Source organism: Ranitomeya variabilis, chromosome 1 (assembly GCF_051348905.1).
Source record: "Ranitomeya variabilis isolate aRanVar5 chromosome 1, aRanVar5.hap1, whole genome shotgun sequence".
NCBI lineage: Eukaryota > Metazoa > Chordata > Amphibia > Anura > Dendrobatidae > Ranitomeya > Ranitomeya variabilis.
The window spans coordinates 379504442-379529380 of record NC_135232.1 but is presented as its reverse complement, the minus strand read 5'-3'; the positions used below and the strand labels follow the sequence as shown (position 1 = coordinate 379529380).

The 24939-nt window shown below is 45.7% G+C and overlaps 1 protein-coding gene across 2 annotated transcripts in view; it reads right to left on the bottom strand.

Moving 5' to 3' along the window:
- The window catches only part of TRPM6 (transient receptor potential cation channel subfamily M member 6), a 292688-nt gene that overhangs the window by 106459 nt on the left and 161290 nt on the right, over positions 1–24939 (bottom strand). For both annotated transcript variants that reach the window (XM_077249032.1, XM_077249033.1), the window contains exons 24-28: positions 17015–17214; positions 15406–15538; positions 1999–3053; positions 1754–1866; positions 340–469 (exon numbers count right to left, since the gene is read on the bottom strand). In XM_077249032.1, coding sequence (XP_077105147.1) covers positions 340–469; positions 1754–1866; positions 1999–3053; positions 15406–15538; positions 17015–17214 — 1631 coding nt within the window. The remainder of the gene's footprint in view (positions 1–339; positions 470–1753; positions 1867–1998; positions 3054–15405; positions 15539–17014; positions 17215–24939) is intronic.

The window sequence follows — 24939 nt, the reverse complement described above, 5'->3', positions numbered from 1 at the left end:
ATGCCATGAACATGAATGCAACCCTAGGCACAGCCCGTAAATAAGTTATTCTGTTGCTGGAAAAAATGGCACTTTTTCTCAATATTAGATAGTCATTTTTCTTTCCTATCGGTGATTGGTCTGTTCAGTAAAAAAGTAGGTTGTAGTATTAATGTACTTTGTGCATTTTGCCCCCACTTCAAAGTCCAAAGACTTTAATCTTGTTGTTTTGAAGCAATTGATTTTGCCCAAGTACATGGAGACAAGTAAGGAGCCTTCGTATCTCTGCTCCTTACTTGGGGAGATTAATGTATATTAGGACAGGATATTATTGTTTTTCAGCAGCAGGTGGCCACATACTTAGCTGATTAAAACTGGATACCGAGAGCCTGTTCTTGCTCAGTTCCTCCTCTTCTTTCTCCAGGCTGCTGCATTCTGCCGGTTCTGAGCTCATCTTGGTGCTCTGGGAACAACTATCAACTGTAATCACCTGCAGGAGCGAAGAGGCAGAAATAAGGCCAGGCACAGGATATCTTATTTGTGCAGAGGAACAGTTTATCTACCACTGGCATCAGGTCATCAGGTCAATTTAAACCTGGCAAATGAAAGAGTGATGTAACTATCCATTTCTACAAATGTACAGATTACAATATGGGTCTCCTAATCCTGCAGACTGTCTAACATACAAAGTAAACAGTCACTTAGGTAATATAAGCAGAAAATCGAGCGGAACAAGCGTGCAGTATAAGATTTCTCAGTCACTCGATTTCGTAAAAGGTTGTTATAAACGCCACAGTAGAAATTAAAAAGCCAAAATACATCAATTTGTATTTTTTTTTTTATTTGTTTCCAGCAAATTTAGCATTTCAGGTCAACGACCATGAAAAACGCAGTAGCGGGAATTAAAGAAAAAGATCTGGAAGAAATACTGCTTCAAATGGTTTTTAAAAATATACATGTTGATCATATTAATTAATGAGCAACTTTTGAGAATTATTGGAAACTCCCTCCAGGGTGAACTCAGATTTCTTATTGTCATTCTCTCATCACAACACTTTGATACTGGAGGCCATTTTGTTGTGGTAAACCGTGGCTAACCTGACCTGTCCTCTGAAGAGTGGTCTCTGGCTTTGGGGAAGGAGAAAATTTGCAGGTGATCCCCCCTTTATGACATATCTGTGCCCCAATTAGTTATATGGAAAGGAGTTGTCTTTAAAGGGATTGTCCATCTCCATCATGTTTTATTTAACTTTTTTTTTTTAAAGACTAGGCCAATACTCATTTTATTATGCTGATGATCCTGTGCCAATGCTTCCTTGGTTCCCCTACCAGTCTCTGTTATCGTAAGTCCAGAATTGACATGTGACCATAGCAGTTAAATACTGGCGACAGTAGTGACCATAGTGGGGTTGACAAATCATGACTACAGTAGGTGAATAGCTGCAGATGTCACAAGACAATATAACACATCATCACTAGAGCCTAGTAAAAAGAGACCAGTTGGAAACTAGGAATGAGTAGTAGGGCGAGTATTATTTCTTTTATTATTTAGACTGTTGGCAGTGGTTTGTAAAAAGAAAAAAAAATTATAGGTTGAACAACGCTATTAAGATTTCATTTAAGGATATTTAGTAAAAGTTATATTTTAACAGACCCTTAATATCAAAATCAGTGTATCATATGTAGGTCATCTATTACATGGACCCATAGACAATGAATACTGGGAGATACGGTAAAGCATGGTAAGGGTTACAAATCCCTTGGCTGGACTTACTGGCACTTGAAGCTGAGTTTGTTTTTTCTTTTCTTTATTTGATCTTCTGAAAGTGTTCCGAATTTTCTCTTTAGCCCTTGCAACTTGACTAAATTCAGAACATTTAGCAAACTCTGAAATAAAATTTGAGAAAGAAATATACAAAACCAAAAAGTTAAAATAGGATGGCAGTAAGGTAGTTAAGGATCTCGGGGGCCTCTGATTTATTTAGGGGCTAGCTTTATAAATACATCTGTAGTGTATACCTTTTATTGTACTTGTCTTCCCATCTTTCTTTTCTTTTTGACCTTTAAAACTGGATTTTCGGAAATTCCAGTTCATATGAAGAGGGCTTACCCAAAATGAGCTGCTTTGCTGCTGGTCATCAGTTGATAAATTCCTATAAGAGTTTTGAGAATGGAGATTTGTGTCCTTTACATGGATACCATGATTAAAGCTATTTAAACACTGGCAGTCTTCACAGTGATTAGGGTGAATGCACAGTTTTTGGTTCTTGTCACCATTAAAAACTCCAACTTCACCTTCTTCTGAAAAGGCCCAATTTATAAATCCTCCAGTAGAAGCAGTGGATACAAGAAATTTTTCACCAACATTGTCCACATTATTTTGGCCAACACTTATGTCTGGAAGCTTGAGCTCATCCTTGGGTTTCACTGTTGTATTACCATTGTCTGAACCCTCTTGACCATGGGTGTTTTGGTCAGTTGGAGATATACAAATACTATTTTTCATTTTGTCAACTTTGTAATCGATTTCATCACTATCAAAAACTTCAGGAACGGAGAAGTCCAAAACAGGTTCATGAGAATAAGATATCCCAACAGGACTTGAAGGAACAAGCAGAAAATTCCCATATATTGGAGTAGACTTGCTCCCTGATGATATTCCAGAAGTGACAGTGTCACTTTCAGTCTCACATTCTTTTGCGTTACAATTTTCTAAAGGGAGAGAGCATGTTTTCTTAGAGGGATCATGGCACTCTGAAGGCCACTGGCTCTTGGCTAAAGTCCTCAGCAGCGACGGTGGCATGCTGTAATAATTACTTTGTCTGTTGTTCTCAGAACACGTCATATTACTCCAACTATGAGGAATCTTCTTACATGACAATGTTTTTTGGTCTTGTATAAGGGCCTCTTCTACTTGTAATGTATCCACTGCTGAGATCACTTTCAATGTGTCCACTGTTAAGGCTGAGAGGTCTTGTAAGTGTCCCAGCTGGCTGTCCAGAGATATCAGGGAGTCCTTTATGTAGAACACTTTCTCATTCACCTCCTTTAGATGCAAGAACATTTCTTCAGTTCTACATGAAAAGAAGAAAATAGTATTCAGTAAAGAAACATGGCAAGCTATTGAAGTCAACACCAAGCCTGAAGAAGGGCATCCCTATGCTTTGCCTGGCTGTAACACAAGACTTAGAATCGAGCCACAACCTTTATGAGTACTAAATGACATTTAATGGCAAAAAAATATATACAGCTCTGGCAAAAATTAAGAGACCACTACAAAATGTTCAGTTTGTCTGATTTTTCTCTTTATAGGTATATTTTTGAGTAAAATGTAAATTATTGTTTTATTCTATAAACTTTCTGACAACATGTCTCCGAATGAATTTCCAAGCAATAAATTTTGAATTTATTTTCTGACAAAGAAAAATGGTCAAAAAAAAAAAAAAAACCCCAGTGCTTTCAGACCTCAAATAATGCAAAGAAAGCAATACTAATATTTTAACTCAGGAAGAGTTCAGAAATCAATATTTTGTGGAATAACCATGATTTTTAATCACAGCTTTCATGCTTCTTGGCATACTTTCCACCAGTCTTTCACACTGCTTCTGGCGCAAATGCGGCGCCCCAGGGTCCTGGTCGTCGCAGTGGTATTGCTTTCCTCTCGGGGAGAGTGAGAGTGATGCTACGTTTGGAGGCAATGAAGGAGAACTCTTTGTCAGGTAAGACAATGCATGCAAATGTTCACACTCCAGACCAAAAGGGGGAGCTCTAAGCCTGTTTAAGGTGAACTCCCCTATAAGAACATCCTGATCTGGAGGGAGAGGGTTCAGTTCAGTTCCTGTCAGAAAGACAGAGGGAAAGGAAGCAGAGGAGCCCTGCAGCCTAAAGTGCTGCAGCTCCTAGGAAACAGACGGATAGAAAGCTGAACAGATTGCAGAGAGCGTAAAGGAAGTCAGAGCAAAGGAGAGGATACCAGAAGGGGACCAGCCCTGCACAGGCTGCCTCCTTCTGAGGCGCAGAATCCCGGTAGCTGGAGCACTGAGGGAGTAACGACTTTTATGCCTTGCTCCAGAGACCGTCAGGACAGCTAATTTCACGCTACCTGTCCGCCCTACACCCAGGAGGCACGGTGGCACCCCTTAGAGGCTGGGGCATGATAGAGTCCCTATAAACCGCCTCAAGCCACCAGTCATACGGGTTTGTCCTATCCTATCCGGGGGACAGAGAGAGAGAGACATTTCATCTGTGAGGACCTTATGTGAAGCCTTAGGCAGTAAGGAACTACAACACTGCAGCGCAAGGGAAGGCTACTGATTTCCACCTGGACAAGGGGACTCTGGACTTGCCTCCAAACCGGCCAGGCTCTGCCTGCCCTTTGATCTAGTGCCCTGGACTGTGGATGCTGAAGTCTTCAGTAAAGGTAAGGAGACTGCAACCTTGTGTCCTCGTTCTTCTCTGCGCCTCTCATCATTCACCATCTACACACCGGGAAGCCCTGTGGACATACTTCACCTGTGGGAAGGTATACCATCTAGCTGCCATAACATCACCCCAGCGAACCCCTTAAAGCAGCGTCGGTCATCCTGACCAAATACCACAGGTGGTGTCACGAACGCAAACTTTATCCTTTTAAAGACCTTTCCCTTTCATACGGATGTCCCAGGGCCACGGACCGGGTCAGCCACCGTGACATCCCCCTGTGAAGCGCAGGACCCGGTACCAAGTACCCCGCTGCCCTGACGGGGCGATCCAATTTTGGAGTCACGAACAGGATCTACTAAAGCCTGAAAATCGGGTCATGTGCGCCTAAGAACTGTGCCGAACAGTGATTTGTGCTAAAAGACTGAGCATTGGGAATTGCCACCAAAAACTGCCATTGCCGCGCCGCGTGGAGCGTGAGGGGGGAGGAGACGTACCTTCGTGGGCGGAGCTAGCCAAAAAGAGTGCGAAGCAGGAAGAACGGCTGCCGCGTTGCTGCCTAATCTTGTGCCCAGTTTTTGATATTTGCGATTTGATTATTGTTTAATTTTATACAGGCTATTGCTTTATATCTTTATAGCTGTGGGTATCACTTTGAATTAGATTGCTGCAGTGCGATTTGCATGGATGCGCCACTTGTGTGTATGTCTCTGACATTCACTTACTCTCATATGTATGGGCACTTTGTTCCCTATACCAAGATGGCCACGGCATGTTTTTGCGCATGCGCAAACCGCTATGTGTGCCGGATCTCAATCTCTCCTGGCTGGCCTCTGATGCTTGGTCACATGGGCCCGTGTGCGCCAGCGTCATTGGACGTGATCTGGTTGCGACTGTTGATTGGCACCCATTTAATCGTGTTTACTATAAAAGGATGGGATATTTTAACCTTGGCACGGCCCCCTTGAGGAAGGTTGATCCGAAACGTGCGGCGGGAGGGTGGGAGACAGCGCGGCGCATAACTCATTACTACTAGGTATGTGATTTGATACACCAATGAATGACCTATGGAAATTTGTCTATTTACAATGTTGCTGACATGGGGTGGAATGTTTTTTGGACATTGCATATTGCTACTATGTATCCAATATATGGCACCTGGGTCTTGGTACTGTATCTTACATGGTCTAATTATGATTGATTGGGTATTTGGGATTTTAGCTTCTGCTGTTATGTAAGACCGGTTATATGTAAATCTTTAATAAAAAGTATTTTTTTCATAATTTTGGACTAGTACACTATTCTCTTTTGTGGTTTTCTGGAACGCCGGAAGTGAAGACGTCGTGCAGCGGAGCCAAAAGAAGAGACGCTGCAAAGAGCTGAGTGGAGCACCGGAGGAACCGCTGCTGATTCCGGAGAGGAGCCCCGACTTCCGCCAGGTTAGCGAGGGGGAAGAACAATGTCTAACCAGGTAGGGGAGTTGGCGGCAGTCGCAGCAGAAGACCTAATAGCACCCCCAGGCCTCGCTGCGGGCATGCCCGCAGGCCCCGTGATAGACGCAGCTGCAGCCCTTCTACTGCCGCCAGGTCCCGCTGCTCCCATCAGCCAGCCGGGCACCGCCCCAGCTACAGCGGCCATCATGCCCCTCTCCATGCCGTACATAAATGGAGCAGCCTGGCTCCCGCAATATTCTGGAGAATCACATACATTAGATGACTTTAAAGAATGACTCTGCAGCCTGCTTGAAGTTTATTCCCTGACAGAGCATCAGAAAGTTCACATTGTAACGGGCCAACTGTTTGGAGTGGCCCTGAAGGAGGTGAAATCCTGGCCTGCTGTGGATAAAGGGACTGTGCAGCGGATCTTTGCTAAGCTTAAAACTACCTTTGACACCCGCACCGATACAGAAATCAAATTGAAGTTTTATGGGTGCAAGCAGAGGCCGCAGGATAGCCTACGGGACTATGCCCTTAATCTCCAGGAAGCACTGCAGGCAATCAGGCAGGTTGATCTTAACAGCGTGCAAGATGAAGAAAAACTCTAAAAAGAGCGGTTCATTGAGGGACTCCTGTGTAATAACCAAAGGGCCCAACTGCACCTCCTGGCCATGCAGAATCCAGACCTAGCCTTTGCGCAATTCAAAGACAAGGCCATCCAGGTGCTACAGGAATGGCAGCCCAGCCGTGCAGTACCACCGTAGGCGTCAAGCCCTCACGTACGTGCCTTAGCTCAGACCGTGCAGTCCCTACAGGAGGCCCCCAAGGAGAAGATCAAGCTGGCTTCCAGACCGGAGGATGTTCCCTGGCGACGACAGAAGAGGATCCCGCCGACCAGAGGAAGAGACGATGATCGCTATCATCAGGACGGACGACCCATCTGCCGCCGCTGCAATCAGGCAGGCCACATTGCAAGGTACTGTCATTTAAACGAGCGACCCCTGTGGCAGAGGGCCAATCCCCAGGAGTAGGACTACCAGGCCCACAAAACTGGAGAGCCAAGTACGTTGGAGGACGACCTGTTCTCCCCATTGTGATCGACGGTATCCCCATGAACGCTCTGTTGGACACCGGTTCTCAGGTGACAACTATGCCTCACATCCTTTATAAACGTTATTGGGCTGATACAGACATTACTCGTGGCCCTGCTGATGATTTCACCATAGTAGCCAGTAACGGTCAGCCCTTACCACAAGTGGGATACAAAGAGGTCACCATTAAAGTGGGGTGGGTAGAGTTGAAATCCCAAGGGATAGTGGTTGTTGATATTGATCACCGTGAATGTAACCCTATGATGACCATTGGTACTAATGTCATCGAAAATTGTCTTGCAGAGGTTATTGTCTTATTACAACAGGTGGCCGAAACTGCTGGTTCCAGTGAGCAACGTGTTTTGCAGAAAGAAATCGGAGCTCTGGTACAGAGACCGCAGATAGAACTATCTGGTGGAGAAATTGGCCGTGCCACAGTGAGTGATTCAATCCCCATCGCAATACCCCACATGAGTGAAATGTTAATATGTGTCGGGCAGCAATAGGGCCTCAGAGGTAAAGACTACCAGGCCCTGGTAGAACCTGTGTATTCAGATAGTAGGCCCACAATCCTGACAGCCAGAGGGGTAGTTGAAGTCTGCAAGGGGAGGGTGCCAGTACGTGTCTTTAACTGTGGAGAGAAAGGTCCACCTAACCAAATATGCCACACTTGCCAAACTGTTTATTGTTGATAATAATGTGATACAGGCAACAGAACCCTTGGTCCTGTCCAACCAGGCTGAGGACAATGGCTCTGCAGGACAAATGGAAGATTGGTGTCAGAAATTACACGTGGGCACTGACTCTACACCATCACACCAAAAACAAGGGGCTTACAGGGTGGTCCATGAGTATGAGAGAGTATTCAGCAAATACCCACTAGATTTTGGGCAGGTAAAAGGGATTCAACATCATATCCCCACGGGAGATCATCCGCCCATTAAAGAGAGATACCGTCCTGTACCTCCAGCTCATTATCAGTGTGCCAAAGACATGTTGCGAGAGATGAAGGAGGCTGGGGTAGTTAGAGACAGTTGTAGCCCCTGGGCAGCTCCATTAGTCCTCGTCAGGAAGAAGGATGGCATGATGAGAATGTGTGTTGATTATAGGCAGATAAACCGCATTACACACAAAGATGCATACCCACTGCCCAGAATAGAAGAGTCATTAGCTGCTCTAAAATCTGCTAACTACTTTTCCACCTTGGATCTCACCAGTGGGTACTGGCAGGTTCCCGTAGCAGAGGCGGACAAGGAAAAGACAGCCTTCACCACACCGATGGGTCTCTGTGAATTCAACTACATGCCATTCGGACTGTGCAACACCCCAGGAATGTTTCAGAGGATGATGAAGTGCTGTCTTGGACACAAGAATTTCGAAACCGTCTTGCTGTATCTGGACGATGTCATCGTCTTCTCCAAGACTTATGAGGACCATCTGGAGCACCTGGCCGAGGTGTTCGAAGCTCTGTCTAGCTTTGGTCTAAAGGTAAAGCCATCCAAATGCCATCTGTTAAAGTCCAAAGTGCAGTACCTGGGCCATGTGGTGAGTGCCGAAGGAGTGGCCCCAGACCCTGACAAGGTCACTGTGATCAGAGACTGGCCGAAGCTCAGCAACCTCCATGAAGTCCAGCAGTTCCTTGGGTTGGTAGGCTACTACAGAAGATTTATCAAAGACTTCACCAAGAAAGCCGCGCCCTTGCAAGACCAGTTGGTGGGCCAGTCCAAGAAAACCAAGGGTAAGAATACCCCATTTGACTGGGACGACGGACTGGAGAGATCCTTCACTGATTTGAAGTTGGCTCTGACGGGAGATGAGGTGCTGACTTACCCTGAATATGACCAACCGTTTGTGCTGTACACGGACGCTAGCAACATGGGGACTAGAAGCCGTGTTGTCCCAGGTCCAGAAAGGCAAAGAAAGGGTAATCGCCTACGCCAGCAGGAAACTTCGTCCCACTGAAAGGAACACTGAAAACCACAGTTCCTTTAAGCTGGAGTTCCTCGCCATCGTCTGGGCAGTAACGGAGAGATTCAAGCACTACCTGGCCTCGGCAAGATTCACAGTCTTCACGGATAACAAACCACTGACACATTTGGACACAGCAAAACTTGGTGCCCTGGAGCAACGGTGGATGGCTCGGTTGTCCAATTATGATTTCATCATCAAGTACCGCGCAGGGCATAAAAATGCAAATGCCTGTCAGGACTCTGAACATTTTTTACCTTTTGTGCATTACTGCCCTTTTCCAAGATGGCGTCTTTGGTCTCATGTGCACTGTGTCTTCCTGCTATAAAACTCCTCCCCAGCCTTCAGTCTGTGCTAGAGTATTCTGCCTTGCATCCAGCTCCTGACCTCTGGTGACTCCCTGGCTATATACCTGCTCCTGTGAACCTGTGTGGTGATCCTGCTACTCTGCTCTGAGTTCCTGCTGCATACATCAGTTTCCAGTAATCCTCCTTCATCTGCTGCTCATGTTTACTTCCATCTGCATTTGCTGGACATGTAAGCCGTTTCTGCTCTGCAAAAACCTGAGACTATTAACCAGGCCTCCCTGGTTGAGCTAAGATATGATTTGAACTGCCTTATAAGCTTATCTATCTGTGTTTGGACTAAGACAAGGATTTATTCGTGTCAAGTATCCTCAAGAATAACTGTGCTTCATAGACTTTCTGCTTGATTGCATTTTCCCCTGAAGTTTCCTATAGACTGCTAAGCTGCGTTTAATATTTACACCAAGTGTTGTGGACTTGAGTTTCTCTCTGCACCTGTTTGAATCACCGTGTGATAATATAGACTTTTACCACTTATAAAACTGTGTCCTGTAGTTGTCTTGTTCCACGCAAAGAGTCTCCTGAGTTATCCCCTATAATTATTACAGGATACTGTAGCCATAAAAAAAAGGAGACTGCTGGAACAATGACTGCAGAAAGCAGATTAGAGCAGGTGTTTTCCATAATTAGATCACTGCAGAAAGATGTGGAAGGTCTGCAAAAGAAGTTTGGAAGCTTTGAACACAATCAACAAGTGTTTGGACAAACTTTGCAGGACTTGAGCAACCGCATGGCAGCCCAGAAAAACAAACTTGCTGGCATAGAGTCCCAGTATGGACGGGCTTTTCAGGACATAAGCACGCAAATAGCTGCACAAGTGACTTTACCCTTTGGGCAACCGCCACCAGCTAGCCCACCTAAGTTGCCCCCATTCAGATTTAATGGTGATCGTGACAAATTTTGTGGCTTTGTGAATCAATGTATGCTATATTTTGATGTGCATGCTGACCGTTTTCCTACTGAAAGATCCAAAGTATTGTGTGTAATAATGCTACTGACCTCACGAGCGCTCGACTGGGCGTATCCGATTGAGTCTCGTGACCCACGGTTAAATAACTTGGATGATTTCTTGGCCGCTATGGCATTAATGTTTGATGACCCTAATCGCCATGCAACTGCTGAATCTGCTTTGTTGACTTTACGCCAGGCTAAACGTTCTGTTATTGAGTATGCCACTGAATTCAGGAGATTAGCGGTAGATACCAATTGGGACAGTTATGCACAATTGCCTATTTTTAAAAAGGGGTCTGTCTAGTATTATAAAAGATGAACTAGCTCGCTCTGAGTCACCACAAGAGCTAGAGACATTTATACAGCATTGTGTGCGCATAGACATTCGCCTTACTGAGCGTAGGCAGGAGAAATTTGCTGCATATAACCATATTTCTAACTTTTCCCTTCCTTCCAAAGAGCCTGCAGGTAAAACATCTCAGGAGGTGGAGGAGGTGCCCATGCAAATTGATTCTGTTCAGAGGCGCGAGATCAATGAGCGCCAAGAGCAACGCCTTCGTGAAAGTCTATGTTTCTACTGCAGCCAGTCTGACCACTTCTTGATCAATTGTCCTAAGTGTCCTAGACGGCTTAACAAGGTGCTAGCAGCAGAAGGGGAGTATGACAACTGTGATGATGAATCTGACATCTCTGAATGTAGCCTGCCTTTAAACGCTGTATTCCATTCACTTTCTATGACTTCACCCCCCAAGGAGCTTAAGGATAAGAACTCTCACTGTTCTCTCCCTATTAAGATCCTGTGTTCAGGACAGAGGATTTCCAGTGCAGCTATGATTGACTCAGGTGCAGGTGGCAATTTCATGGATATCGCATTTGCCAAGGAATACGGTATTGAAATTCAACAAAGAGCCTCTCCAATTACCATGGAAACAGTGGATGGGTCACCTTTAATCTCTGGACCTGTGGATCAGGAGACCGTACCCCTTGAAATTTTGTTGGAGCCTAATCATCAAGAGCAACTTTCTTCCTTGCTAATTTCTTCTCCTCATTTTCCTGTGATTATAGGCATTCCTTGGTTGCGTTCTCAGAACCCAATTATCAACTGGGAGACCAAGGAGATTATCTTTAAAACAAGGAGCAACTCAGCGTTAACAGAAGCTGTCCCTGAGTCCACGGCTACGGAACCACATGTACAGGTATTTTCTTTACCTCCAGCATATAAAGAGTGCTCTGACATCTGTGACAAGAAGAATGCAGATCAGCTTCCTCCACACAGGCATTATGACTGTCCCTTTGAGCTGCTTCCTGGGGCAGCTATTCCTTTTGGTAACGTATACCCTTTGGCGGCACCTGAGCTTCAAGCCTTAAAGGAGTATATTGATGAAAATCTGGCCAAAGGCTTCATATGTCCTTCTTCGTTTGTAAAAAAGAAGGATGGGACCCCGAGACCCTGTGTGGACTATCGGGAACTCAATAAGGTAACCGTACGAAACCGTTACCCTTTGCCTCTGATTCCCGAATTACTGGAAAGAGTCCGCCATGCTAAGGTGTTCTCTAAACTGGATCTTCGTGGGGCTTATAATTTGGTGCGTATTCGTCCAGGGGATGAGTGGAAGACAGCATTCCGATGCCGGTATGGACACTTTGAATATCTCGTGATGCCCTTCGGGCTTTGTAATGCCCCTGCAAAGTTTCAACACCTTGCTAATGACATTTTCAGAGATTTGTTGGACCAGTTTGTGGTGATCTATTTGGACGATATTCTAATCTTTTCTGACTCTCTACAGGAACATGAAGAACATGTCAAAGCTGTTTTAAGAAGTCTGAAAGAGAACCATCTGTATATCAAGCCGGAGAAATGCGAGTTCCATCTTTCTGAGATACAGTTCTTAGGTTATATCATCTCTCCCCAGGGGCTGAACATGGAATCTGGTAAGATTCAGCCTATCCTTGACTGGCCGGTACCCAAGAACGTTAAGGAGGTCCAACGTTTTATTGGTTTTGCGAATTTCTACAGACGCTTCATTCAAAATTTTTCTGATATTGTCCGTCCCATTACTTCTTTGACAAAGAAGGAAAAGCTCTTTAAGTGGTCATCACAGGCTCAAGAAGCTTTTGATCGGCTTAAGATCTGTTTCACATCAGCACCGCTGTTGATACACCCAGATCCAACACTTTAATTCATTGTGGAGGTGGGCGCTTCTGATAATGCTTTAGGGGCTATTCTCTCCCAAAGAACTGGAGAGAAGGGTCTGTTACATCCTTGTGCTTTCTTTTCCCGTAGACTATCCTCAGCAGAGAAGAATTACGACGTGGGAGACAAGGAATTGCTGGCTATTATTGCGGCTTTCAAAGAATGGAGGCATCATCTACAAGGAGCTGCACAACAGATCATAGTGCTAACTGACCATCGCAATTTAGAGTTCCTTAGATCCGCTAGATGTTTTTCTCCTCGTCAGGCTCGTTGGAACTTATTTTTAAATCAATTTAACTTTGTTATCTCGTACCGTCCAGGTTCTCGTAATGGGAAGGCTGATGCTTTATCCCGAATCCATGCTGCGGATTCCGTACCTGGAGCCCAGTCCAAGACCATTCTATCTGATGCCAATTTCATCGGAGTTATCCACGATCAGGACTTGTGGAAGGAGTGCAGGGAGGCCTATGATGGTGATGTATTTCTGGCCAACCCACCTGTGGATATTAATCTTGTCTTTAAGGGTGGCATGTGGTTCAGAGATCGACGTATCTACGTCCCTGAGGTCGTCCGTCTGCAGATCCTCAAGTTGGTACATGACTCCAAGTTGGCTGGTCACAGGGGGGTACAGAAGACACAAGAGTTCCTGAGCCGATTCTTCTGGTGGCCAACTTGCCTGAAGGATACCAAGGACTATGTTCTCTCTTGCGAGGTATGTGCTCGTTACAAGTCTCCTCATTTGGCACCTATGGGTCTTCTACAACCATTTCTGTTCCGTCCCACCCTTGGGGGTCTATATCAATGGACTTTATTGTGGAGCTGCCTACATCGGGGGCATGAATACAATCATGTTGGTAGTTGATCGCCTGACTAAAGCTGCTCATTTTGTTCCATGCACCGGCCTCCCCTCAGCTAAAGATACAGTGAACTTGGTTATACAGAATGTCTTTCGGTTGCATGGGGTTCCGGATGAGATCATCTCTGACCGTGGAGTGCAGTTCACTTCAAGATTCTGGAAGGGGTTTTGCTCTGCACTCAATATTAATGTCTGTCTCTCTTCCGCTTACCATCCCCAGACAAATGGTCAGACTGAGCGTACCAACCAGATGCTGGAACAATATCTAAGATGCTATGTCAGCCATCTCCAGGATGATTGGTTGGAGTTGCTGCCGTTAGCCGAATTTTCATATAATAATTCTCAGAGCGCCTCCACTAAATTTACACCTTTCTTTGCCAATCTGGGTTATCATCCGTGTATTTTACCTAGGTCTCCAATTAATTCTCTGGTTCCAGCAGTGGAGGAAAGGCTGACTGCGATGAGACAAAATCTGGAGGTTCTGAAGGAATCCCCGACCACAGCTCAAGAACGTTATAAGAGATCGGCTGATAGATTCCGTAAACCTGCACCCATGTTCAAGGTAGGAGATTCCGTGTGGTTAGCAACTAAGAATCTGAAGTTAAATGTTTCTTCACAAAAACTTGGACAGAAATTCATTGTGAGCTCTGTGGCCTGCCGGCTGAAGCTGCCTAGGACTATGAAAGTATATCCAGTTTTTCATGTATCTTTACTAAAGCCTGTATCTCCTAATACCTTCCAGGGACGTGTTGTGCCACCTCCGCAGCCTGTGGTGATTGATGGGCAAGAACAATTTGTGGTGGAGGAAATTATTGATTCCAGGATTTGCAGGAATCGGCTCCAATATCTGATAAGATGGCAGGGATATCCCCCTGAGGAAGACTCTTGGGAACATGTGGAAAACATCAATGCCCAACAGAAGATTTCTCGTTTTCATCAGAGATTCCCTGAGAAACCAGGTCCAGGATCGTCCTGAGGCCGCTTCTAAGGAGGAAGTAATGTCAGGACTCTGAACATTTTTTACCTTTTGTGCATTACTGCCCTTTTCCAAGATGTCGTCTTTGGTGTCATGTGCACTGTGTCTTCCTGCCATAAAACTCCACCCCAGCCTTTAGTCTGTGCTAGAGTATTCTGCCTTGCATCCAGCTCCGGACCTCTGATTACTCCCTGGCTATATACCTGCTCCTGTGAACCTGTGTGGTGATCCTGCTACTCTGCTCTGAGTTCCTGCTGCATACACCAGTTTCCAGTAATCCTCCTTCATCTGCTGCTCGTGTTTACTTCCATCTGCATTTGCTGGACATGTAAGCTGTTTCTGCTCTGCAAAAACCTGAGACTATTAACCAGGCCTCCCTGGTTGAGCTAAGATATGATTTGAACTGCCTTATAAGCTTATCTATCTGTGTTTGGACTAAGACAAGGATTTATTCGTGTCAAGTATCCTCAAGAATAACTGTGCTTCATAGACTTTCTGCTTGATTGCATTTTCCCCTGAAGTTTCCTATAGACTGCTAAGCTGCGTTTAATATTTACACCAAGTGTTGTGGACTTGAGTTTCTCTCTGCACCTGTTTGAATCACCGTGTGATAATATAGACTTTACCACTTATAAAACTGTGTCCTGTAGTTATCTTGTTCCACGCAAAGAGTCTCCCGAGTTATCCCCTATAATTATTACAATGCCGATGCATTGTCCAGAATGCCCAACTTGCCAGAGGTTGGAGAAGATTCAGAAACACTCGAAGAAGTAGAATTGCCAGCTTTCCATCGCCCCAAGGCAACTCAGTATTCTCATCAGGGGAAAAATTTTAACCATATTGTTAATGCCAGGCCCATATATTTAGTCTTATGGGATCCTTTTGAGTTCATTGATGCAGGAGGAGTGATTTTCTTAGAATATAAAGCACTTGCAATTTTATAGCGAGAACACTGTGTAGTACGTCCTACTATGGGTAAAGAGGATGTTACTATTGGTGTGTGTATGCGATCTAAGCAACACTGAACTGACTACCGATTTCTTGGTTTATTGGTGTCCTATGATCTGTAATATCATCTTCGATCTTTCGGAAATATATTTTAAATGCATAATAAAAATTGATTAACTTTTGATTGGCTTTATCACTCAGTTGAGTCTTTTGTCCTTATACCTTAGGGTTGTGGCACGAATCCTTTCACTGTCACTTGAATGTAAACTTTCATCTTTTTCATGGAAATAGGTTTCCACACATTTTTCTTCAAAGTCATGAAGTTTTCTTAGTTCATCATCACTAAGATAGAGTTCTAAAAATAAAAAAATAAATTAGTAGAAATAAATAAACTACATAATAATAATAATAATAATAATAATAAATAATAATAGGAAAAGGCACAATAAGAAAACTACATAAAATACTGAGAATTCTGAAGTAGGACCACAAGGTGGCAGTACTGCTCTATCTAGATCACTCATGGTGGTGAGGTAGGATTCGGATTCATAATCCTAACAATGAGATTCCCAGTGGTACATTAAAAGTGATTTTGTGAATGTCCACGTTGTACAATAATGTCAGCAAGGAGCTGGATTTAATTAGGCAGTTTAAAAGGATGAAAACAAAGCTGAACTGTGGGTTGCAAGTGTGTTAATCACAGCGAAAATACTGTTTTTATACAGCTCGCTACAGTCAAATCAAGCCATAAAGCCCTGTAGAATAGAGCTGCTGATTAAACACATCAAGGCATGGGGCGAATTTACATTTTCCCACTGACTAAACTGCTACTTCTCGTCCGTCAAGCCTAGAGGGTTTCTTTATTTTATAGAACAGTCTACGGTTTAATTTGACAGATCTTCATAGATAACATTAAGTATTCTTGTAAAGAGAAAAAAAACAAAGATTAATAGACAGGTATACAGCATGCACCGCAATTAGCAAGATTATAAGCCTGATGATAATAATATGAATTGGGAGTTGCGATTAGCGCCCCCATAAATATGGTCACAGTGTGCCCATCAGATAAATTGTACAACCAAAAATATGGCATTGACAATAGGGCTCTGTTCACATGTCCGTTTGGACCTTTTGCTTCAGTTACAGGCAGATGGAATATGTGATCCGTTGCATCAGTTATGCAAGGAAGCAGTGAGCCCTATTTATTATTATTACCTCCTGGTGCACTGGAGCTTTTTGTTCTTTTTTGAAAAAGGAAGCCCAAACGGAGTACATAATAATCACAAGGGCCCCTGATCACTTATTCCATTTGTCATTTCCCCATGAAGGTGACAGCTATGACAGCCAAAATGTCTCCATAATAGTGAATAATAGCTACGGTGCCCTCATAACATTGACGGAGACCACCATATCAGTAGAAGGCTTGGACAGCACTCCGTATAGTACTTGTGGTCCACAATGTACAGAAATATTAAAAGGAATCTGGACACTCAATTTGCTTTTTCACTCTAGTAACTTGACATCAGTTCATTTCTGAATGGGCGTATCAAAGTAAAGCAAGAGATTTTTGTATATTCCTCCATAAGAGACTACCTGACAACTTATAGTCTAGTGATAGAAGACCATAATTCCTCAGCAGTTCTTGAAGACCCAGCGATGTCAAAGGGTCAAACCTATGCACTGTATATCAATATCGAGCTGATACATAGTACAGGTTGATCATCGATGCTGTAAATGCTTTATTTCTTTTGACCTCGTGTTAGGCAAGTTCCCTTTTTTGTCTGCTTTCTTCACTGAAAAAGAATCGAGAAAACAAACTCATTTTACTTACTTAATCCACCGTCCCCTTCATCTTGGTCATTTTCAGTGTGATAGTGATGCTGGCAAAGATGGTGAATAAGTTGATATATATGGCTCAGCAGGATAAATGGAGGAGGCAGCCATGGCTTGTCATGGTACATCATAATGTATCGGTAGCGGTTATACTTCCATAGTTTGTGAGAAATGGATTTCATCTCCATGTACACATTACTGGACAACAAAGTACACAAAGCTGATTAATATATATAGTGTCAAACATTTCTTATTGATCTACACCTTGAGGCAAATATATTAAACATGTTGCATTACAAAAACCCAGATCAAGTCTGGAAAACAGGAGTGTCTGTATCCATACGTAGAATAGACTTTCTACTAAAAATTTTATTTAAATTACAACACAGAATAATCAGAGAAATATAAAAAATAATTTAAGGCCATGTTCACACGCTGCGGGTTTTGCTGCGGACCCGCAGCTGTTTTGCAGCTGCGGGTCCGCATCCTTTTTCCATGTAGGTTACAGTACAATGTAACCTAATGGAAAACAAAACCCGCTGTGCCGACGATCCTTTTTTTCTGTGGAAAATCCGCGCGGATTTTCTGCAGAAAAAAAGAAGGACCATGTCACTTCTTGGTGCAGAATCGCAGCGATTCTGCACCCATAGAAATGCATTGAACCGCTAACTTCCCGCATGGGGCTGTGCCCACGTTGCGGGAAGTTAAGCGGATAACGTGCGGGTGGTACCCGGGGTGGAGGAGAGGAGACTCTCCTCCAGGCCCTGGGAACCATATTTGGGTGTAAAAAAAAGAATTAAAATAAAAAATCATGCTATACTCACCTCTCAGCGCTGCCCGTGGCATCCGGTCTCAGTTGCTGTGCCGAACAGGACCTGTGGTGACGTCGCGGTCACATGACCGTGATGACGCCGCTGTCACATGACCGTGACGTCACGAAGGTCCTTGTCGGCACAGCCGCTTGCAGCGCCGGGGAGATCGCGACGTCAGAGGGTGAGTATAGCCAATTTTTATTATTTTTTACATTACTATTGATGCTGCATATTGCTGCATATGCAGCATCAATAGTACAGCAGTAATCCCGCAGCGGAAAAAGCGGAACAAACCGCGATAAATCTGCAGGGATAACCGCAGCGGTTTTGCCCTGCAGATTTTCAATTCCGCTGCGGGATTAATCCGCAGAGGAACCCGCAGCGTGTGAACGTGGCCTAAAAGATGCCCCCGGAAGAAGAATAGGTGAAACACGCGTTGGGGTGGGAGACGCAGCAGTCATCTAGCACTTGCTCTCTAACAGGTAAAAAAAAAAGTCATATGCACTAAATTTCTTTATTATAGTCAGTTTTTTTGTGATACTGGGTTAAAACTATTCTAATCCTTGCTATTAAGTGTAATTTGTGAAGCAAACTAAGACACCATACCACTATGTTTAGTTTACCCTTAAACTGGTGAAGTGATGGAGGGGAGATACGAGTTACTGCGCATGATGGTGTCAGTTATGTGAAACCAGAGTAGTTTCCCCAGCTCACTAAGAGTTGAGGGGATTAAATGAGTTATGTTATGGGCTGATTTTAGTGGACCTCCATAGGATGGTTGGGAGGGGGTCCACCGTATCTCCATCTGCATTGTTCTGACAGGACCTGTGTGATATCGAGATCATGTGATCTGTAATACTGTTAGGAATGGAAAAGACTCCAAAGGGTGAACCCACAGGAAAGCGACAGCGAACCTCCCCAGGGCGAGTAGACCAGGTAGACCACCCCCAATACAGGGAGCATTAGGAGCAAGCCTAGGGGAGACTACTGCTACGGCAGCTGGTACCCAAGAAAGGAAGAATGGTAAAGTGGAGAGACAAACCAGAATGCTAGGCGAGGACGCTGGAACACGGACGAGGGTAAGACAGCAGACTGGAATGGCAAGAACTCAGGTATACTAAGAGGGATGGAGGTAATGGATGACCAGGACTAAAAGAAAAACCAGAAGAGGAACAAGGGTCATGCACAAGACAATCCACAAGGTAGAACAGAGGGAAGATAGGAGAGTACGCTGGGAGACGAAAGGGCCAGAGACACTAGCAATATACAAATGATAATCAGGCACCGCCAGGCGGAAGAGGCGGACTGATAAGCAGAGCGACAGCATACCTTCCGGGTCAGAGTCCTACAGGGGAATAGAGCAGAGTGGAAGGAGCAGCATGAATCAAAGAGATGAGGGTGCGCGTGCGCCGTGAAACCCAGTGCACTCGTGCACCCGACCAGAAGCAGAGGCTGGCTGCGCGAGCAGAAGAGAAGACGCCGAAGAAGGAGCGGGACCGCGCCGGGACGCCGTGGAGCGGTAAGCATGAAAGGGCACCTGGGAAGGCGGCGGCGATGGCGTAACATGATCAATCACATGATGGAGGAGTCATATGGTCTGGACTTAAATGGCAGACTTCCAGAGCTTCCAGAGTTCAGTGGTTGCCTGGAGAGAGAACACTCCAGGAAGTTGTGTGCTCAATCTGAATCGTGGACATTGCTGCCTGTGAGCGGGATGATCCCCGCTAGGAAAAGGACTGTGTTTTTTTGTTTCTTTGTTTTGCCCAGAGGGCCGTGTTTACTTTGCCAGCTTGGTTTATATTGCGACAATAAAGTTATACCTCTGTGTCCAGCCAAGTGAGCCGCTCTACCACAGGTGGTCCTAGAAGTGCAGGTAGTTTCCCAGCGAACACGTGTGGTGGCCATAAGCCAATGTAGATGTGAGGCAAGATGAAGGACCTGCTCAAACATCTGCTACAAGCACAGCAGCTACAACATCAGGAGCAATTACAGCAGCAACAGATGGTGCAACAAGGAATCAGAAAGTTGCTTATACAACAAATGCAGCAGCAGCAACACTAGCAACAGGTTGACTTACTGGTAGAGGCGGTTCGTGGAAGACCAACATCCCCTCCCCCAAGTCCAGGTGACGACACGTACATCCAGAAGATAGTAAGATGAGCCATGCAAACAATGACCCCGGGTGATGATGTGGTCTTTTTGACAGTGTTAGAGCGGGTGGATGAATGTGCTGGTCCCCTATTTGACTGGTGAGCCCCAGAAGGCATATTATGATTTGGCACTGCAGGATGCGCAGGAGTATGCCAAGTAAAAACTGAAATTTTGGCATGCGCAGGAGTGACTATATCAGTCAGAGTACAAAGGGTTCACCACTGGGCCTATTGTGGGATCAAACCGCCTTGTTCCCAAATGTTTTACCTACTACATCTGGTGCAAAAATGGCTGCAGCCAGAATTTTCCACTCCAACCCAGATGGAAGAGTGCGTTGTCATGGACAGGTTTGTGCACTCCCTTCCTAGGCCGGTGCAGACCTGGGTTGCTCAGGGAGATCCCCGAAATTCAGACAAACTGGTGGGCCTAGTGGATCGGTTCCAGGTAGTCGAGAGGTCCCTAAGAAAGCCAGGGTGTGGTGCATCCTCATACTGGGGTACCCAGCGAGAACCTGAGCCCCAAAAGAGGGGTAGTAAAGCTACCACTAGGGGGAGCCCTAGATCCCAAGGAGTCACTGAGGGGTTGTTAAAGGCCATGGGTAAAGACTTGCTTTGCTAGAGATGTCATGGTCCTGAACATACAACCGCCCATTGTCCCTTGTCCTCTGAAGAGATGGACTGTAGCCTATGGAGGCACTGCTCTTACTATTCCTACCCCACCTGCAGTGTGGACTATCAGCCCTGTGAAGGGGCACAGGCTTGTCCCGTGTCAATAAATGGGGTACTGGTGACAGGACTCTTAGACTCAAGGAGTTTGGTGACCCTGATAAGGGCCACACTTCCCTATTAGTTGATTCTGGGGAAACATGTGGGTGTACATTAAATCCATGGGGACGCCAAAGACTATTGAGTCGCCAGAGTGAGATGGGGTGGTCGAAGGTTTGCTGCAGCCTGTGATAATCGATTTTTGGGACTTGTGGCTGAAGGCGGAGTTATCAAAGGACACAGACAGGAGCCAGCTCAACCCTGTTGAAACTCCATCACAGTCGGAGATGGATGAGTTCCCTTTGTGTATCCTGGCTGGTGGTGAGGACGAGATGGTGATCAGTGAGACTTAAGTTCCTGAACTGGGGGTTTCTGAGGGAAATTTTAGGACTGGCTAAATGCAGGACTTGACCTTGAAAAATATACGGAAAATGTGACTGTGATAAATGGGGTTGCCCAAGAGGAGGGGGCCAACATCAGGTTCCTGTACTTTGCGGTCAATGGGGAGATGCTATATAGGGTCAGTAAACAGAGGGTTAGCATTAGAACAGCTGTTTGTCCCGGGGCCCTATAGAGATAGGGTACTAGATCTGGCCCATGCTCATGTCTTGGGGGGAGCCTAGGTGTAGATAAGACCCAAGAACGAGTTCTTCCGAGGTTTTACTGGCCTGGGTGTCACTGGGATATTGTTAATTTCTGTCGATCCTGCCCTACCTGTCAGCTAACTGCCCCCATATCCCACTTCCGCAGTCCCCTAATTCCGTTACCCATAATCGAGGTCCCATTTGACCGGATTGCTATGGACCTGGTTGGGCCCTTATTTAAGTTTGCCAGGGGTCATCAATACATCCTGATAGTAATGGACTATGCTATGCGGTACCCCAAAACTCCTCCGGCCGCAGTATTGCATGAGAGCTAGTCCATATTTTCTCTCGATTGAGCCTGCGGAGATCCTGATTGACCAGAGGACACAGTTTATGTCCAAGGTTGTGCAAGGCACTCCAGATTACCCAACTTAGGACGTCGGTGTGCCATCCGCAGACAGATGGCCTGGTGGACAATTTCAATAAGACCTTGAAATTCATGCTGAAGAAGGTCGTGGAGAAGGATGGCTGAGATTGGGATGGTCTCCTACCATACCTACTGTTCTCCATCAGGGAAGTTCCACAGGCCTCTATGGGGTTATCTGTTGTGAATTGACCTTTTGGCTCCCTCTTGTGGTCACTAGTGATATTACACTTTGATATTCCTTCCCTTGCTTGGTACCCACCTGGCCTCGTTAGTCCAGGGGTGTCGCTATTTGAACTTCCTGGATTTTCAGTCTGGTGCCTGGCATCGTTGTAATCAGATCCTTCTGTTTGCTCCTATCTGCTGGTCCTGGTTCTATGCAAAATTAAGCTAAGTCCTGCTTTCTTGTTTTTGGTTATTTTCTGTGCTCTTATTTTTGTCCAGCTTGTACTAAATGTGATTCCTGATATTGCTGGAAGCTCTAGGGTGCGGATGTTCTCCCCCCGTACCGTTAGACGGTTCGGGGGTTCTTGAATATTCCGCGTGGAGTTTTTTGTGAGGGTTTTCGCTGACCATATAAGTCATCTTCCTATATTCTGCTATTAGTTAGCGGGCCTCTCTTTGCTAAAACCTAGTTCATTTCTTGCGTTTGTCTTTTCTTCTTACCTCACCGTTATTATTTGTTGGGGGCTTGTATCCAACTTTTTGGGGTATTTCCTCTGGAGGCAAGAAAGGTCTTTCTTTTCCCTGCTAGGGTTAGTGAGCTCTCCGGCTGGCGCGAGACGTCTAGAATCAACGTAGGTACGTTCCCCGGCTGCTGTTATTTGAGTGCTAGGTTCAGGTATATGGTCAGCCCAGTTACCACTGCCCTATGAGCTGGGTTTTATGTTTGCAGACTTCGCTATTGTCTCTGAGACCCCCTGCCATTGGGGTCATAACAGTTATCACTGCTTGAGCTGTTATATGGATGGCACTCACGGGGACTTCTAGGTGTTGCCAAGGAGACTTGGGAAGCAGAAGTTACACCCACCGGAGCGTTATAGAGCATGTGGCCCAAATGCAGGATCAAATCGCAAGGGTGATGCCGATTGTGAAGGAGAGTTTCTTGCAAGGACAAGAAGCCCAGGCGAGGGTCTACAACCAGGCTGCAAGGCTGAGACAGTTACCCCTGAGGACCGGGTGCACGTGTTGATACCCACAGTGGAAAGCAAATTCCTGGCCAAGTGGCAAGGGCCATACGAGGTGGTCGAGAAGTTGAGTGATGTCAACTATAAGGTCCACCAACCAGGAAGAGGGGAGCCATACCAAGTGTACCACATCAATCTGCTGAAATCGTGGTGGGACAAGGATCCAGTAGAAGCAATGTGCCTAGGGGTCAAGGTCGAGGATGTCACAGTGGCAGAGACATTGTCGCAGGCCCAGAAGCAACAGTGCCATGAGCTGCCTCAGCGGAGCAGAGACCTGTTTTCGGAGTTACCAGGATGTGCGCAGGTGGTAGAGCACCAGATCCTGACTGAACCACATGTGATTGTGAACCAAAGGCCGTATCGGATTCCTGAAGCTTGCCATGAGGTGATCTCCCAGGAGGTGAAAAGAATGTTGAGCCTGGTTGTCATCAAGAAGTCAAAGAGCGGCTGGTCGAGCCCTATTTTCCTGGTGCTGAAGCCAAATGGAGAGTGGCGCTTCTGTAACAATTACAGGAAGCTCAATGAGGTGTCCAAATTTCAACGCGTACTCGATGCCCCGGGTCGATGAGCTTATTGAGAGGCTTGGGTCAGCCAGTTACATTACCACCCTGGACCTAACAAAGGGGTACTGGCAAATTCTCCTGTCTCCAAGTGCCAAGGAGAAGACGGCCTTCTCTACACCTGACAGGTGCTTTCAGTATACCCAGATGCCGTTCGGACTATAAGGAGCCACAACTACCTTACAGAGGGCTATGGACGAGATAAATCCCACACAAGAAGTACACCGCCGCTTACTTGGACGACATCGTGATCTTCAGCCCGGATTGGGAAAGTCATCTGCAGAAGGACCAGGTGGTACTCGATGCAGTAAGGAAAGCGGGGTTTACCATAAACCAAATGAAGTGAGCCCTAGGGAAAGAGGAGGCAAAGTACTTAGGCTATATCATTGGAAGAGGCAAGATAAAGCCGCAAGTAAAGAAAGTGGAGGCAATCCAGAAGTGGCCACAGCTGATCCCCAAAAAGCAGGTCAGGGCGTTCCTCAGGATTGTGAGATATTATCGACGATTATCCCGAACTTTACCATGATAGCTTCCCCCTGACTGATCTTCTCAAGGGCACAAAGTCAATGATGGTCAAATGGTCCTCTGAAGAAGCTCGTCCTGTGCAGACAGCCAGTCTTGGTCACACCAGACTTCACAAAGGAGTTTGTGCTCCAGACTGATGCCTCCAAAGTCAGTGTAGGAGCTGTGCTGTCCCAGGTAATAGATGGCGCCAAACTCCCAATCCTATACCAATGTAGGAAACTCTCCTCCTGTGAGAAGAACTATGCCATTGTGGAGAAAGAGTGCTTGGCCGTCAAGTGGGCAATCGACACCCTAAGATATTACCTCTTAGGCAAAAGGTTCAGGCTAATATTTGATCGTGAACCCCTAAGATGAATGAGGGAAAAGAAGGGGAAGAATGCTCGGGGTTACTAGGTGGTTTAAGGCGCTCACTTTCCATGTGGAGCACAGGTCAGGGAGTATCCTGTCCGGAGTCTCCTGCTTAGCCAGTGAAGGTGCCAAAAACCCTGGCTTTGGGCAGAGGGGGGGAATATGTGACAGAGTCACCGGTGAAGTGATGGAGGGGAGACACGTGTTACTGCACATGATGGCGTCAGTGATGCGAAACCAAAGTAGTTTCTTCCAGCACACTACGTGTTGAGATGATTTAATGAGAGTTATGGGCTGGTTTTAGTGGACCTCCATAGAGCAGGTTGGAGGGGGTCCACTGTATCTCCACCTGCAGTGTATTGACAGGACCTGTGTGATGTCGAGACCATGTGATTAGTCACATGATGGAGGAATCACATGGTCTGAGCATAAATGGCTGACTTCCATAGCTTCCAGTGTTCATTGGTTGCCTGGAGAGAGAACACTCCAGGAAGTTGTGTGCTCAATCTGAACCGTGGACATTGCTGCCGGTGAGTGGGCTGATCCCAGCTAGGTAAAGGACTGTGTT